The sequence below is a fragment of the Microtus pennsylvanicus genome, chromosome X (assembly GCF_037038515.1).
Source record: "Microtus pennsylvanicus isolate mMicPen1 chromosome X, mMicPen1.hap1, whole genome shotgun sequence".
NCBI lineage: Eukaryota > Metazoa > Chordata > Mammalia > Rodentia > Cricetidae > Microtus > Microtus pennsylvanicus.
In genome coordinates, this window is record NC_134601.1 from 79,895,707 (window position 1) to 79,914,553 (window position 18,847).

The 18,847-nt window shown below is 36.9% G+C and overlaps 1 protein-coding gene across 14 annotated transcripts in view; it reads right to left on the minus strand.

The window, feature by feature from the left end:
* Gpr174 (G protein-coupled receptor 174) overlaps nt 1-18,118 on the minus strand; it is a 38,191-nt gene extending 20,073 nt beyond the window's left edge. For 3 of the 14 annotated variants that reach the window (XM_075957837.1, XM_075957831.1, XM_075957835.1), the window contains exons 1-3: nt 17,518-18,101; nt 14,215-14,273; nt 4,747-4,837 (exon numbers count right to left, since the gene is read on the minus strand). Coding sequence is in view for 2 of the 14 variants with exons in the window: in XM_075957843.1 (XP_075813958.1) it covers nt 3,049-3,077; nt 4,747-4,837; nt 14,215-14,245 (151 nt within the window). In the remaining 12 variants the exon portion in view is untranslated. Of the gene's footprint in view, nt 1-3,048; nt 3,078-4,742; nt 4,838-14,214; nt 14,274-14,642; nt 14,707-17,517 lie in introns of those variants that run through there. The other 11 variants (XM_075957838.1, XM_075957832.1, XM_075957833.1 and 8 more) reach the window with 9 other exon arrangements.
* Nucleotides 18,119-18,847: the final 729 nt, after the last annotated feature.

Genomic DNA, 18,847 nt, shown 5'->3' on the forward strand with positions numbered 1-18,847 from the left:
TGAGAAAGCATCCAAAAAATGATTCATTAATGATGAACTGTGTCAGGTGAGTCCTTTTCAAATGACTTTTCTTCCCATAGTTGATGTTTTAGTGACTGGATTCAAGTTTTGGGAATTTTGCTCTCCTCTAGGGAAGGGATGACGTTTCTTAAAGGATCTCAGATATCATCACAATGACTGCTTTGCGATCAGGCCAGGCTTTGAATTTAATGCAAAGGCAATATATGACTGGAATTTTCCATTTGTATTAAATAATTTTCTGTGACTTAATAATCTGTCAGTGAGTGGCAATGATTATGACAATTGTACAGTTTAGGTCACTCATCATTTCAGTGGACAATATAACTTGGCACTGGGAATTAATGAGAGGATTATCATGGCAACATGATGAGCTACTCTTGTTTGACTTTAAAACTAAATGCATTACAACTTATATTAATGAAGTCCTATTTGGAATTAAAAATCTATAGGAAATCTAGAGAATGTCCTTTCCTAATCTTCTCTATATGTTTTTATAAAAAGAATATGAACTTCTATTTCAAGCTCAAATTAGCTCAGCTAACTAAAAATCTTAGTTAGCTGAACAAGACACTAAGGAATCCTCACAGGCAAATACAAGTTTTTGTGTTTTTGAAACATAACATACCCAGCAATACCCATTAGGATTTCAGAAGTGAACAAATTCATATTTTATCTCTGTTTACAACATTTTGACATGCATGAGAGCCCTACTTCCCTTTTGTTGTGTTAAGTAACATGACCTTCTTGTTTTAGACTGCCATGCCTATAGTTGTTTTTACCAGATTCAAGCTAAACTATCTCTTTGAAACTTGCAAATCTTTCACATGTCTACACTGCAAAGGCCTGAAAATTCAAAATTGAAGGCCTAGTTCTCTTTTTTTCAGCCTGATCTCTTATTGCTCTCCTCAGCATCTACCATGCAGGATTATCCTAGCACAAAGCATGCTAGGATGCACATTTCTGTCTCTGAATTCAACTCAAATGTTGACATACTATTTTAATTACATCATAGGCTAAATATTTAACTATACAGCATTGTCCATTCAGAATGCCAGTCAGGACTCCCAGATACCATAGTAATCTTGTCAACATAATTTTGATTAGGGTGAATTTATATATAATTTAGGCACTCATTTCCAATTTATAGTTTTTTCTCTTAAATACAAACTATGAAAAGTTAAAGAAAGGAGAGATTATTAAACAAAAATAAGAGGTATTTTCAGCAAAGGCTATTATTTTTAATATTTGCTTAGTTTTAGACACATATTTCATTGGAATGAAAAAAATGGCCACAAACTGTTCTAACACTGTACAACTCAGTGTGGAGATGCCTCAAAAAGTTAAAAATAGATCTATACATAATGCAGCTATACTACTCTTAGGCATATATTCAAAGGACTCCATGTCCTACTGTTGAGATGCCTCCTTGTCCATGTTTATTGCTGCTTTATTCATAAGAGCCATTAAATGGAAAGAGTCTGGAGGTCTAGCAACCAATAAATGTGTAATAAAACTGTGGTGTATTTAAACATTTGACTATTATTCAGCTATTAAGAAAAAGGAAATTGTGAAATTTTAAGTAAATGGGTGTAACTGGAAGCAATCATTCTAAGTGAGATAACCCTGATCCAGAAATACAAACATCACATGCTTTTTTTCAGATATATATGTTTTACTAGGAATACCCATAGAGGTCAGGACATTACTAAGGAACTATGGAGAAGGACTTTTAAGGGAGTGGAGACAGAAGGCACTTCTATAAAGTGTTAAAAGGGAGTAATGGAAGAGGAAGGGTTAACCTGGGGTTTGGGAATAGAGATTAGGACAGAAGAGGGAGTGTGGGAAGAGATAATAACATCAAAGAGATTTCAAAAATAAATATATGGAAACCTGATGCTGTAGATATAAGCAGTGGCCAACAACTACGAAAAAGTAACTTATACCAGTCATTGGGTTTTTTGTTACCTGCTAGTAGGGGTGTTATCCTATATGAGGTCTCTCCCCTGTCTCTCAGTATCCTTACTAGAGAAGAGTTATTGGCCACTGAGGTCCAATAGGCCACCAAACATTACAAACTTTTGCCGTTGTTCTTGGTTTTCTCCAGAACTTAACAGTAAGATGATATTGCTGAAGATATCACGTGGTTGAATCATAGGACATGAAGATATCAAGTTGATACTGACCTGGAAACTTCACCTCTACTGTCTAGCTTTCATAGTGTGAGATGGTGCCATGCAAGCTATCAAGAAGCAATGTAAAATAGTCTTACCCAACTGTGAACACTGTGATCTACATTAATGACTGGTTGGGGAAGACATGCCCATTGATGTTAATATGGCTATAACCATCACCGGAGCGACCACCAACTTTCTGATTGGACTTATGGCCTGCTTCATGAGACAAAACCCATACCTGGAACTATTATCGGTCTAAGAACTTATAGCTAGACAGGTCGTAGGCCACATGGAAAAGCCTACTACTTTTAAACTGCTAAATGGGCACAATGTTAAACTGACTTCTAATGACTTATCTTTATACCCACAGATTAATATATCTCCCAACAGTCACCAGAGGAGTTTATGATTATTCATAGTAGATGGTGACTAATATGGAGAACCATAACTTGCCAACATGCATAGAATATCAAAGTGCAGACCGCTCAGCTCTAAAGGAAACATATACCCCCTCCACAAGCTCAGAACTAATTCTAGAAAAGGAGGAGGAAAAGGTGTAAGAGTGGCTGATTACAACAAGGATACATATTTTCTCGACAGAGCAGGACAGCTGCACATACAAACAGTGGTTTCAACAGCACCCACAACACCTATGTGAGTCTAAGGCAATCCAATTCTAGCATAGATAAGAGAATTGGGCACACAATTCCAGCAGAAATTATAGAACTATAGGTAACTGTCAACTGCTGGAAAATGGAGAGATAGTAGTTTTCTCTAAGAGTGTATCCTAGTAAGTCAATCACTCTTCAGTGAAATAACATATAATCAAGCATACTTCAGCAACAAAAATTACCTTGAAGTTTTTTTGTGAAGGACACAAATCTGGGTGGGTAAATGAGAGAAATAAATTAAGGAAGAGTTAAGGGTGTATGAATATGATCAAAACACACTGTATGAAATTATCAAATAACTATTTGAATTTCTCCTTGTTTAAATGAATTTCATACTTGCACAAAAATACAAAGATTACCCAGAACTTTTATCCATTAATACTTTCAATACATATATAGTAGTTCATTTGAGCTAACAGATAGCCATCTTTGATGATAGATATGTGTCATTTGCTATGTGGGCTATTCTATCATGGGTCATGTGTCAGTAATCTATAATATGCTGTATACAGATGCCTGACTTTATATCTCCTGTTTCTTGCTAATATCCTCTATATTAGCAAAAGTCCCAAGAAAAATCTTTCCTCGCTTAGGAGAATATGCAACTAGAAAGAGCGGATCCAATAACTTGAATATTGCTTCCAGATGCTCAAAATTGAATACATATTGAAATACATTACATTAAATATAAACATATTCACATGCAGAGGACATGTGTACTATAGCAGTAGTACTGATTATTAAACACCTTCCTGGTTGAGGACATGGTATATCAGTGGAAGAGTACAACCATTTTTAATTTATCTATGATTATTTTGCTCATGATGTATTCATTTATTATTCTGTTGTTACTTTGTACATATGTATACCAAATTTGGCCATTTCAAACCTCTATTGCCTTTTCTCGCGCCACATCTCTTGCTGGAGTTTTCCTATTTCCCAAAAGCTACTTTCCACTTTGTTCATTTTTTAACTTAAAAAATGTTTAAGTTTAAAACATAAAGACTTTACATATCTCCTAAACAACAGTTATTTATCTACACCGTTGCATAATTCTGAGAGCAACCCTCTAGAATAAGAGGAGAAAAAAGTACCCACACTTCTCATTCTGAAATCTATGCCTTTCTATTATATGTCTGACCAGAGACTTGTCAACCAATGAGTAAACACTTGTCTATTTGTGTAATTTGTTTGTGCTCACTATACTTTTCCACCTTAGGAAATGTCATATTCTTTCTCAATATACAACTATTATTCTATTTATTTTGTCTGTGCAGAAAGGCCAGGGTGTGGTATGTTTTTGTGTATGTAATGTTGAAAATGTGTATATAATTATATGCATTTAATTTCAAATATAAGTAAAGGCTACATTCCCTGATTTTCTAGTTGCTTTTTTAAGACTATGAAATAAACAATTCGCACAAATAGGGACAGAATAATAATGAAATGACTTAAATACTCTCCTCTGATTTAAGTAAGAGGTTAGAAAAAATCAACAACAAATGTAAGCAGTACTGTAAAGCATTTTGCTTTACAATATCAAAAATTTTGACAATGGCTACACTATCTAATTCACAATTAAAAATAGGATAATTATGAATTTTAGTTTTGTCTAGGCTCTAATAATTACCCCAAAGTGCAAAGTTAAAAAACTACATTTTACCAAATCATCTAGTAAACAAATTCTTTCATGTGATGCCAGGCTACATTGTTTCACTGTTAAAACCTTATCATTACATGATAATTTATTATATAGAACAGCAAGCAGCAGGCAGTTAATGGAGGTTCTCAGTATCTGTCTGGTTACTTCTGGGTGAGAGAACAATCTTTGGGGGGAAGAGATGCTGGAACAAATGTAAAGATAATGTTTAAGTACCTACTGTTTAATCCAGTGCTGATAGATGCTCTTAATCACCCCAATCAGGTCTCTTGCAGATGCTGTGATAATAGGGCTGATTAATTCATTCATGCCTGAAAACAAAACAAAACATACATCAAATAGTGATCGAGTGTAGCTTGGAGGACTAGGGAATTTTATGCATAATGACATACCAAAATGGATTACCAGAGGCAAAAGGAAATGAATAGATAGTTACATCTAGCCCTTAGTGGTTGCAAGGTAGAGTGTCTAACAGTCCTTTTCCCATCTGACATTCCGTTTGACCTTGCAGCCTTTGAAAAGAGTGAGAGAAGATAGGAATGCCACTAGCAGGCTTCACACGTCACTCCCTGGTCACAAGGTGCTCTCAGTTTTGATGAGTTATCCCAGAAAAATCCCACACTCTCTAGTCAAACTCACAGCATGATTGGAGGGAAGCAACATTCTTTTCCTCCATCAGCAGTCTTCTGAGAGGTTCTCCTCACTGCAGCTGTCTCACTTCCTAGTGACACACATGGAGGAGACTCAGCTGGCCACTGCTTGTGAGAATAGCTGCTGCTGCAAATCAGATTTCTTCACAAAGCTGCCTTGCATTTGCTCTGCTTATGTTTGTAGGTTGCTTCTATGTAGGGCGAGTATGGACACCAATGACTACACCCCGTCATCCTGCATTTCAGTTTATCTGGTGAACCCCTGCGCTGTCATGCCAATTTATCTGAAATATCCTACTACACATCCAGTCCTTATAGGCACTGTGTTTCTAAGAATCTAGTAGTCTGTGTTTCAAAGACTCTCCTAATAAAGAATTTATTAGACATTATATTTTGTTCTTATTTTTCGAGACAGGATTTCTCTGTGTAAATTCCCTGTCTGTCCTGTAGACCATACTAGCCAAGAACTCCCATAGATTGGCCTGCCTTTGCCTTCCAGGTGCTGGAATTAAAGACGTGCATCCCAACTGACTGGCTAGGCATTATACTTTCAGCTACAGTATAGGCCATGTATAAAATCATACTTAGAAAGTCAAGTGGATACAGTATAAACACATAGGGAGACAGCATTGCCTGGCTAGAATTAAGACTACAAGACAGCCGTAATTTGCACCATAGGTGCTGGGGAAAGCTCTTAAAATTGGGAGGAGAGGGCATAAAAGATAGCAGTAAAGCAAATAATAAGATAGTCTCTACCTAAGCAATGGCCTCAGTTTGTCCTTTTAACATCTTATGTATGCTGCAAGTTTTTTCTATTGAATACATGAGTTAAAACTTTCTCTAGGAGAATTTCAAAGCAATCACCCTTCCTGTTTTATTCTCCCCATGTCACCTGGCCTCATAGTCTCACTTTCTTCATCTTAGAGAGTTAATAGAATAAATGATGGCAACTTTTAGGATGTGTAACTAAGATTACATGAATCTCTCAAGTAAAATTCAGTGAGATGGGGCTTAATATCAACAGGTGCTCAATGAACACTGTCAATCCTTTCTTTTTCCTATGCCACGTATAAACTAGGATTCTAGAAGCACATGAGAGTCTCAAGATATGTTTCAGAAAAACTAAACCCAGCAGCACAGGCATTAAGGGCAACATTGAATAAATGGGACCTACTGAAACTGAGAAGCTTCTGTAAAGCAAAGGACACTGTCACTAAGACAAAAAGGCAACCCACTGACTGGGAGAAGATCTTCACCAACCCTGCAACTGACAAAGGTCTGATTTCCAAAATATATAAAGAACTCAAGAAACTAGACTGTAAAAAACTAACCAACCCAATTATAAAATGGGGCACTGAACTGAACAGAAAATTCTCAACAGAAGAAGTTCAAATGGCCAAAAGACACTTAAGGTCATGTTCAACTTCCTTAGCGATCAGGGAAATGCAAATCAAGACAACTTTAAGATACCATCTTACACCTGCCAGAATGGCTAAAATCAAAAACACCAATGATAGCCTTTGCTGGAGAGGTTGTGGAAGAAGGGGTACACTCATCCATTGCTGGTAGGAATGCAAACTTGTGCAATCACTTTGGAAAGCAGTGTGGCGGGTTCTCAGGAAATTCGGGATCAACCTACCCCTTGACCCAGCAATACCACTCTTGGGAATATACCCAAGAGATGCCCTATCATACTACAAAAGCATTTGTTCAACTATGTTCATAGCAGCATTGTTTGTAATAGCCAGAACCTGGAAGCAACATAGATGCCCTTCGACGGAAGAATGGATGAAGAAAGTATGGAATATATACATACTAGAGTACTACTCAGCAGTAAAAAACAACGACTTCTTGAATTTTGCATGCAAATGGACGGAAATAGAAAACACTATCCTGAGTGAGGTAAGCCATACCCAAAAAGAGGAACATTGGATGTACTCACTCATATTTGGTTTCTAGCCATAAATAAAGGACATTGAGCCTATAATTCGTGATCCTAGAGAAGCTAAATAAGAAGGAGAACCCAAAGAAAGACTTATAGGCATCCTCCTGGAGATTAACTTTCATCAGGCAATGCAAGGAGACAGAGACAGAGACCCACATTGGAGCACCAGACTGAAATCACAAGGTCCAAATCAGGAGCAGAAGGAGAGAGAGCACGAGCAAGGAACTCAGGACCGCGAGGGGTGCACCCACATACTGAGACATTGGGGATGATCTATCAGGAACTCAACAAGGCCAGCTGGCCCGGGTCTGAAAAAGCATGGGCTAAAACTGGACTGGCTGAACATAGCAGACAATGAGGACTGCTGAGAAGTCAAGATCAATGACACTGGGTTTTGATCCTACTGCACATACTGGCTTTGTAGGAGCCTAGACAGTTTGGATGCTCACCTTACTAGACCTGGAAGGAGGTGGGAGGTCCTTGGACTTCCCACAGGGCAGGGAACCCAGACTGCTCTTCGGGCTGATGAGGGAGGGGCACTTGATTGGGGAAGGGGGAGGGATATGGTAGGCGGTGGAGGGGAGGAGGCAGAAATCTTTAATAAATAAAAAAAATAATAAAAAAGAAAAATTACGGAAGAATAGTAGTGACAATAAAAGTGATTATAGGTTTGTTTTGATTATTTTGTTGGGCTTGGTGTGGTGACACAGAAATAGAATTTAAAACTCTAGAGATAAAGGCAGGAGGATCAGAAGTTTGAGGCAAGCCTGGACTATACAGTGAGAAGCCAAAAATACTTTGTCTTTAGAAGAAGGTAAAAAATGTGGACTAAAAGAACCCTCAGAGAGGATGAGTAATAAAAAATCATCCCCAGAAGCTTCAGAATTCAAAGTTATCTGTCCCAGGGTATAGGCAAGAAAACTCAGATCTACTCCACTAGGCATTGTTGGTTCGCCCTTTTCACATAGAAGCAGGGAACAAAGCTTTCATTAGTTTCTAATTGCCTTTTTATCTCCTTACAACCAGTGATTTTACTTTTAAAATCCAATCTGTAATTTTAAAAGTGAATATAAACTACTGATTAGTGATAGAACTGAAGGCAATCTCCATGATCTTCACAGAGAGTGTGCAGGTATTTTCTCAACAGACTTACTTTAAAAACTGATGAAAATAATTATAGATTTAGGTATATTTCCATGGGAAGGTAGATTATAGACAATTCTAATGTTTTGTATCCAAGGAAAATGCTACAAATGAAAGCAGTTCATATATAGACAGCATTTGGGATATATGATGTTTACATTGATATGTCTGATGGTGACACTAACTCAGAAAATTGTGATTTTCAATTTAATATCAAAACGGATTAATAATTTTAATGTTAGACTTAATCCTTTATCAAAACTTTGCTGCTAGAGTGTAAAAATCTATTGATTAACTTAAAAAATAACTGAAGCAGTTATCATAAAGGACTCACCCTTTACTAAACTTAATGTTAGTGACAGAACCAGGTCTGGAACTTGTTTTAATGCAAAAACCCATTCTCTTTTTTCATATCATATTTTCCACTATTATTTCTACATAAATCTGTGTGTAGATATTCCTCTTTCATATAGTCATATCATTTGAAGGTAGCGTTTGCATTATTAAGATATATTTGTTCTGTAAATTAGACAATCACATACATGCCCCTAAAACTCAGTGTCCCTTCACTTTCTTCAATATTCTGGACACTGCTATTTTTTCTGATGTGCATACCAAACAGCTATATATTCTTCTCATCAGCTCCCTGTCCTCCCCCACCTTCATAGAGGAGCACAAATATATGCACATTCTTTACATTAGTTTATCCATTTTCATTGGCATTCGGAACTGGAAATGGGACTCCTTGACTGCTTTTCTAATACTACGATCTGGTAAATGACTGACCAAGAAAGAAGGGATACATTAGTAAAATGAAAAATACATTGTTTACAAACTAAGTCAGCACATTAGATCTCATGCAAAACTTATAGCCTGTCCAGCAAAGCATATTGCCTCACAGCAATAACCTGACAGTCACAAGAAACATGCAAAATCAATTTCTAATTTAGTAGATCAAAAGAGAAAACCTATAGAAGATTGTCACAGATTTAAGATACACACCCACAATAAATTCTGAGGTAGTAAAGCAATCACAAGGCATGTCCAAAGGCAATGATTTCACTGATCCATAATCCTCATGTTACTATTTTCCATTTATTCAGCTGCAGATTTTGTAACCATTTTGCTGTGCATAAACATTTCAAGCTGCAAGCTTAACCAAGAATACTGCTTCTGTGTGCTGAAGAGAATCTGTCAAGGAAAAGGCAGGTGTGGCTCAATTTTCCCAGTGTGATTGCAATGCAATAACATGGTATTTTGGAAACTTTTCAGAGGAGCTCTGACCAGTTTTGCAAAGTGTCTGTTCATTTCAGTACAGTGATCCCCATTTGCAAAAGAGATGTGCTCTCACTCATACTGTTTTGTGCAGACTGAGAAATGAGGAAGCATAGTTTTTTTGTTCACTTTTATCCCCCTACTTAACCACAAAGGAGCATGTCTTAAAACTCCAGCAATGGTTGGTTATGATTTATAACAGTGTCCAGAAATTGATTTCCCAAGGTTCTTCCTCCATTTCTTCTTAGATAAAAAATGTCAACATGTAATTATGTATAATGTGAGCAAGAGAAAATGACTCAGACTAATTTACACCAAGAGGAGACTATCTAAAACCTTGTTCTTGTATTGTGTAGTATTGTGTTAACCTCTGAGCTCAGAACTGACAAAATGGCTACAACAAAGAGCTCCTAAAGTATAGCAGTTAGACTCCAGTTATTTCTTTGTCTAATATATTCATAGACCATACTGTGAGCCTGAAACAGGCAACTCACATCCTTATTGCAAATGCAACAATTTTTACTCACAGGCACAAAAATTTGCTCTATTGTCTCCTTTCATGGTTTTTGTTTCACAATGGTTTTCTTCATGGAGGATTCTGCTTTCCCTCCAACTCTTAAGCATCATAATGCATAGACTTTAATGGGAGGTCATAAAACAAGGACATACAAAATTAAAATTGGTCCCTAAGCTCCATTTAGGGCTAGACGGTTTTTTTAGGCCTTTCCCTTGTGGTAGTATTAACTTACATATAGAACCACATATTTTGTCTAATATCTCACAGAATCTTATAACATAAGACGTTTGCTCTTAAAACCTAGCATGTCATAGATTAGGTACAGCCAAGCTAAGCATTATGAAAGTTTTTAAGGTCCCTGATACCGTCCACTTTTCACATCATACCAGCTTAATTAAAGACAGTAATTTCAAAAAATAAAAAAAAAAAGCTTAAAAATTTAAAAAGCATGAAGTAGGATCAAAACCCAGTGCCATTGTCCTTGGCCTGGGTTTTGATCCTACTTTATGTTCTGGCTTTGTGGGAGCCTAGCCAGTGTGGATGCTCACCTTCCTAGACCTGGATGGAGGGGGGAGGACCTTGGACTTTCCACAGGGCAGGGAACTCTGACTGCTCTATGGACTGGAGAGAGAGGGGGAGAGGAGTGGGGGGAGGGAAATGGGAGGCTGGGAGGAGGCAGAATTTTTTTCAATAAAAAATAATTTAAAAAGCAGTGTATTGACTCTGTTTATGGCAAAGGGTGTCATAAATCACACTTGTATGTCTATATATTTATCTTATTTTCACCATTCAAATATGTTTCATTGGGATAAGAGTTTATCCTATATGACTCCTTTTGTTACTCATTTAACCCAGGAAATAGAAATGCACCATCAAGTTTGATTGAAAAAAATTAAATAATGCTTCTGATAATCCTCATTTTTTCCTTGGTTCCCTATATATATGTGGTATCAAGCCTTCCAAAGTTCACTTAGGCTGAATCAATTCCTTGGAAATTGTTTATACATTTGTACCCTCTCTGTTATAAATATTCTTGATCCTCAAGTGAAAAGGCCAAGCAAGATAGTAAATCTGGGCTATTTTCATATGTGAAGACAACAGAGTAATGGAAAGAGCTATAACCTGTTAAGGATCTTGGCTTGAAATCAAAATGCACACAGTTTTCAAATGTTAATCAGACTTTAATAAGGTTATTTCTTCAGAAAAGGCAACAGAACCAGAATAATTGCTATAATTTGAGCAAGTTGTTTTACTTCTTTAGCATAAATTTCTTCATTTCTAAAACGAAGGAAAATAATTGGGTGTAAGAATGTAGTGACGCTTTCTCAGTGCTTTAGTACATTGTACTGCACAAGAAGGAAGGGTCATAACAGGTTTTGATGATTAAGAATTCAAGATAAAATTTAGGACCAATAGTAGATAGACTCCAAATGGCCTGTAAAATCCAGATTCTGGGTAGATGCTTAAATTTAATTATTTAACTTAAAATTGTTATTAAGAGAATATGTTAGCATAGAGTTACATTTTGTATGAAAATGATCAAAGCCTGGAAATAGTGTAAACCAGGATCCGGAATCATCAGGAGCTGGGAACTCACAGATGCTTCTAAAACCCCAAGTGACTTTGGCAGTGCTCCCAATGTTCTCCCTTTGTTAATGGAAGCAGACTGAGCACCTAGAGCTAAGGGAAGAGACAATGAGCAAAGACTGAGGATTCTTTATAAATACCACAAAATTAGTGCAGTTAGAATTGAGATAGATAACGTCACACCTAATTTACTTTCTGAACACTTTTTAGATGCAGTTTTAATTCTACACCAAAGAAAGGTCTGTGTGGAATTAAAATTTCATATTGGGAACCAACTTATGTATAGGAAAATAAAATAAATTTCTTAACTAATGCACTGAGGTTTTACAGAAAAAAATATAACAAACTAATCACCACTTCTTAAAGGCAGAATTTTCTGAGAAATCTTGATTGAGGGAGCCATTATTGAGTTAACAGAAACCTGGCTCTAGAGAAATTTCCAGGAATCCACAAGGATGACCCCAGCTAAGACCTTAAGCGATAGAGGAAAGGGGACCCGATCTTGACTTGCCCTGCAGTCAGACTGATGAATATCTTAAATATCAGCATAAAAGCTTCATCCAGCAACTGATCAAAACAGAAGCAGAGTCCTGCATTGGAGCACTGGAATGAGCAGCCAAAGTCCAGTTAAAGAGTGGGAGGAATGAGAATATGAGCAAAGAGGTCGAGACCATGATGGGTACACCCACTGAAACAGTCTACCTGAGCTAATGGGAGCTCACCAATTCCTGCTGGACTGGGAAAAAACAAGCATAAGACCAAACTAGTCCCTCTGAATGTGGTTGATAGTAGGGAGGGCTTTGGACCTTCCACAAAACCATGTGCCTTACCTTCTCTAAGGATTGGATGGGGGTGGGGTGGGAGGATGTGTGGAGAAAATGGGAGGAGAGAAGGGAGTGGGAACTTGGGTTGGTATTTTTTAAATCTAATATTTTTTTTTAAAAAACTCAAAAGATACTAAAAAAAACTCAAGCATTTCCTATCCTTTGGCCAAACATGACAAATGAGCTAATGCATACAGTTGTTAATACTAGACTTTAAATTGTCAAGGTAGCTTCATACAGTACTATGTACTAGAATGGTTTAGCCTTGAATTTGTATGAAAATAGCTCCAAGTTCCTATTCGTGTCTACAAATAAATATCACTAAATGAAAAGATGGAAGAAAGGTTGCATTTGCATTCAGCACATCCAAGCCATCTTGCAAAATGGTGATGCCACAGCATTTGGGAGGAGCCAACATGCATAGCCAGCATGCACATATTTAGGTATTCATGTAGCCTGTGGTTTTACTGTAGCCATCTGTGACTGGCCCACATCCCAGTCAGAGAGTAACTTATAACCTAAGGGAATCAAATTTAATATCTCTTACCGATTGGACTATGTCACAGAATTTTCCAATTTAATGATTCCCCAAGGTCAGGCAGTTTTTACTTTCCTCAGTGATTTTTCTCTAGGTAAGACTATAACAGACACAGAGATATTTTTCAATGTGAAACTTTTTACAACTGAAATTTAGAACTAAGGTGGGTATTAAGAAAGAATTCTACATCAGCTATGATCATGTCTAATTTTATTCTGAAAAACAATTTAGTTCCCTCTGCAGATTCATAAGTGTCTTCTTTGAGTTTATGCTGAGGGGTGTTTATACTACTTACCATGACCAAAAGGACCATTTGCCAGGTGGCCAGAGACAAGCAGAGGAGCTCCAAACCCAAAGTATGAGATGCACTCAGAACACTATTGATTCCAGTCCTACATTACTTACCTAGACTTGCTACTTCAAAACTAGACTATCGTATTCATACTGCTTCATCTAGGCAGATTTTTCTTTTCAGTTTTGTGACAGTTTAGAGGGGAGAAGAAAGCATTGCTGTATCAGATGCCTTGATGTGGGTTGTACCTACTGCTGAGAAGAAAACTAATCATTTCTTCTCTTAGTAGCTCTTCCTCAAAGAAGCTGTTACTAGACAAAGTGACTGAAGTTTTTATTGTATAGAATCCCATGGCATGTTGAAAAATATGTGTATCTAGATTTATCTTCATGTACTTTGGAATGAGAAATCTATGGTGCCTCCAGAATAGGAATATGTCTGAGTTAAAAAGCTAAAATGGGTGAAACAAAAAACTCCAACCAAAAGTATACTTGAGAATGTAGAATTAAGGTGCTATCATCATAGATAAATGTAGAGGAAATCCAAATAAAAGATTTTACAATATTAAATAAATAAGACCCTTGATATAAGAATTAAAGGGATGCAGACAGATATAGATTGAAATAAAGTAGATGTTCGAAAACTTCCCTCGACCAACATTTTCTTCTCTTAATCAAATTCGGTAGTAACAATATTTAATTGTAAAATCACATCTAGGTCTATTCTTGCCACACTGTTCATTTTTTGAGCATACTGCTTAGCCCAGCCTTTCAAAGAGACTAGACATCTAGGAGAATATTACCTTATAAGTCACCTAGTATCACCTAACAAAAGATAAAATGCACTAAGTAATATACTATTGTCGTTGTTGTCTTTCGATAAGAATTATTTTGTAATGTAAAAAATAAATCACTTACTTATAAGAATTATCTCACAGTGTACCAGCATCAGCTTTTAAAAACCATTTGGATCTGATCTGTCAAATTAAACATAAAATAATTTTAGGTAAGCTTGTAGTTATGATTATATTAAAACCACCAATCAGTTACTGAATTCTGATATTGTCTCCCATACGTATTATACACTGAACAAAAGCCTTTTGAAGAAGCAAATGCCTTGTCAGAAAATAGGAAATGAGTTGGGTGGGTAGGGAGGCGGGGAGGAACAAGAGTTGGGGAGGGGAAATATGATTTTATCATGTTCTTATTGTATGAAAAATAATGTTTTTAAAATATTATAAAAGTACAAAAAAGGAATGAATTTTTTCTTGTACTTGGTAGTAGAAGTTGACATATATTTTTTGTTCAGAATGAGAAAGTAACTGGGGTTCAAGATGCAATCTGACCTTGAATTAGAAGACCATGTTTCTGCTCCGAGAATAGAGAGTGCTTCTTTGTAACCCACACCTGACTGGGACAATAAATCAACTTAAACATCCTTATTGAATAATGTGAGTTAGTGAAATTCTTCATCTAGCTCCCAGTTTCTAGAGTCTGTACAGACATGATTCTGGTTAATAGCTTACACTCCTATTTTGGGACACTCCATTTGCATCTTAGTTCTTGGCTAATGCAAATGTAGCTGTGGTGTACATGAAAACTTTGCCAAGAAGTACACTGCCTTCTTTCACTTGACTTACAAGAATATACTAACAAAGCTTACTTCAGTTTTTAAATCCCAAATGCTTCCTGAGTATATGATCAATGCTAATAACACTCAAGCAGCCAGCTAAAAATGTCCTCTTTCATTAGAAGTCACTCCCTAGTAATTACTCTAATTATCAAGGCTTCTCACACTCTTGCCTTAGCCAGTCAGATACACTGAAATTTCCACTACCTCCCCAAATCTGAAATGTCTTTATCTTAAAATTTTCTGAATACTTTTTTTTCCTTCTGTATTTGACAACATAATTTCCTGGACACTAGATATAACACATACAAATATGATCACATGTGCATTATTGTTTTCAAAAAGCACTTAGTATCAATTTCCTTTTTTGTTAATATTCTATATATAAACACAGTAGGAATAGTTCTTTCCTATTTTACAAGGAAATAGTGGTAAAGCCAAGAAAATCAGTCTGTTACACCACCGGCGCCCTTGCGCGAAGCCTAAAGTGCATCATGATATTGAGAGGTTCTTGAGTGATTTCAAAATGACATCTTTTAACATTTCCAATGAATAATGCATGAATCTTAATCCACGAGCCTTGTTAGGCAGCAGGAAGAAGTAAAATGAGCACTAGATGAGCTGCTGAGAGACGTAGAATTTAGCCTTTTCTCTGTTAAAGTAAAGAAGTACTTGGCCTAGTCACTTCAATCTTTTGAGCCTCAGTTTTTTCCAGTTGTAAAACATAAGCTATTTTACTTCTCAAAACCACAAAGAAGTACCACTCATTCCCACAAATGGGCAGGATAACAGTCCAATGAATTTTTTATTCTCTTTTCTAGGAGGCTGATTTTTGAGAGACCAGCCTTAAAAGGAAATTCATTTTAATAGGCAAGGGAAATGTGACTGCCTGTACTCCATTTCTCAGGACTGGGTAGCAGTCATAGAAAGGAGTTCAATTCTATTTCTGCTTTTAGTAATCTGCGATATGAGAGGAGACAGTACTACAACAGAAGACAAAAGACACATTTTCTTCTCCTATGCATCTCAGCTACCTAGCAGAAAAGGGCACGAAGTCTTTTCATTCCTAAAAGTCTTCTGGTGGAATTCAGTGAGCATTTTGGAACAGGCGATGTTTCATTTTATGTTTCCTAGAGGTTTTCATTCTGCCCTCACAATACCCAGCACCGTATTCCACAGTCCCAGCCAGAGTGGTTATGCTAGATGCATTCACCACGATAAGATTACTGCAAACGTCTAGGCAAAAAAGGCAAGGGCATACATTAGCAAGAACAAAACAAATTTTCTGCAATCAAACAGACTTCTTGAAGGATGGCTTTTTACAAAATATTTGGCGATGTGGCTAGCATATTGTCTGCTTAGGCTAAAGAAATTCAATTCATCCCATAAGATTAATGTATTTCTTGCATACCTCAATTTTACAACAGCCGGAGGAAAGAAATACTCCTTGCTGAATGACCAAAGCTCTCTGAAATAGCCATTTCTTCTTCTTCAATAAAATTCTAACTTTCCTTCCTTGGAAAATTACCCCAAGATAAAAGCACATCCAAGGACATGGCTCTTGACAGCAAAGCAAGAGGACACTTCCTTGCGATATAATCCCCAGTCATGTTCCACATCCCTCTTCATCCCTGCCCTTACCTCACATAGAAGCCCACCTTTTCCTTTCTTTTAATCTCTAAACATAGCTCCTAGCAGTTACATGCCAGTAATAGCTTTCTGTTTGTTTGAAGGTAAAAGGCATATTTCTTAATATTTCCAAACAAGCAAAAAGAACACAAAAGTTAAAACATTTCCCCTTACATTTTATAGAAATTAAGTCAATTACAGTGATCAGAAATGTGAATTAAACTTCACAGCATACCTTCCATTGTTTTTTTATTGTACTGATTGTTTGTTCTGATAACTATAGCTTATCTAAGAAAATCAGAAAAACTCTGCCTGTTTGTCTTATTTTCCTCCTCTCACATTATAAGCATGCTTTATCTGCCAGGCTGCTTTTTTCCTAGTAGAATCTCTCTATAGTTTCTATAACTACAATTCACTTTTATAATAAAAAAATATGTAATTCAGACAGAGAGGAAAATTAATTTATGCTGGTTAAAGTCTTGAGACACTACAGTTCTCATTTTCTAAAACATTTTGAAAGGGGCAATGAGTCAACTATTTTAGTCATTCAACAGTTTAAGAAATATCATCTCCAAAGTATTACAGCAAAGTTTAGATAAAAATCACCCAGTAATCTTTCTTAAAGCAAGCTAGGCTAAATTACAAATATTCACCTTCCTATTTTGTCTGGTATCAGTTTAGCTAAATGCACTATTATAAAAAGAAACATTCCATTTAAAACTTACATTTTGCTAAGTTCAAGGTAATATTCTTCCTCCCACCTGAAGCAGACAACCGTTTGATTATTTTTGCTTGTACAAACACCATGGAAATGACCTTTATGGATGGTTCAAGTTCATTATATTTGTAATTATTTAGATCTGACAGAGTAGTTAGAACCTGATGTCAACAGTCCAATTCTACATACCAATGGTGAAAGGCACATAGGAGAGATGATTATGCATCAATAATTTTAAGCCTACCGTTTCAGTTTCTGTCTTTTTCTTCAGAAGTCTCCAAAGAATTAATGTGACAGCCACTCCAACGGGGATGCTACTGATCTGTGCATCGATATAGCTCCTTTTTCTGAAAACAACCAATCTAATTCTCATTCACTCCCCCAAACAGTAACGAAGGAGAGAGGGAGAGAGGAAAGAGAGACAGACAGACACACACACACAGCGAGAGAGAGAGAGAGAGAGAGAGAGAGAGAGAGAGAGAGAGAGGAGGGAGGGAGGGAGGGAGAGAGAGAGAGAGAGAGAGAGAGAGAGAGAGAGAGAGAGAGAGAGAGAGAAGAGTGCCAAAAGAAAAATGATGAAGGCAAAAGGAAAGGGGGCAGATAAAATTTTTTGAATTACCAAGCCACTACCATGTTGGAAAATATGGTAGTGAGATGTCAGAGTGAAATGTGAAAGCTGTTCTCATCACACTGAACATTTCCGTTTTCCAGTGCGTGAGCAGCTCTCTCTCTCTCTCTCTCTCTCTCTCTCTCTCTCTCTCTCTCTCTCTGTCTCTTTCTCTCTCTCTCTGTCTCTTTCTCTCTCTCTCTCTCTCTCTCTCTCTCTCTCTCTCTCTCTCCTCTTTCTCCTTTTCTTTCACTCTCTCATTAATGATTCAAGGCTATGCAATAGGCTGTACATAGTGCTTGCAAAGCTTCACATTTAGCAGAAAAACCGATCCTTTCTATTTATAGGGCCATAGTGCATTGTCTTCCAGTTTTGTGGTTGCACTGAGCTTTGAGTCTGTGATAACACAGAAACTGTTTATTGTGTCATTTGCAGAAGCTTGGTGCCCTCTGGCCCCTTCTGTAGATATTAGACCATTGCAGTCTTCAGTTTGATCCTTTCTCACAGCCCTATATTTGTGTTTCAGTATCTAAATGGACATTTCTCTAAATATACAGTAGATTCCTATAGTAAAGGTCACTGAGAGAATGGCCCCTGCTTAGGGAATTCCTGAATTTAATAACCTGTGACATATTGACACCGAAGTGAATATTCCACGCCTTATAGGTATTTAGAACTATAATCCCCGTTACTCTTCTTGTCCACCCACTCTTTGTTTTCCTCAGTGTCCCTGTGGTCAGGAAGTGTAGGTAGGCCTCTATTTCCTCCTTATGTTTAGAGAACTTTAGGTCAAATGGGGCTGATTTTCTGTAAAATATGTTGTTATCCCCAGGCTACTTAGGATGATGTCCTAAGGAACCACCGAACTCAGGTATCACTGAGCCCTGTGTGACACTATATGAAGCACTAAATATTTTCTCCACCAGACACGGGAATATGAACAGGAGGAAACCTGAAATCCTCAAAT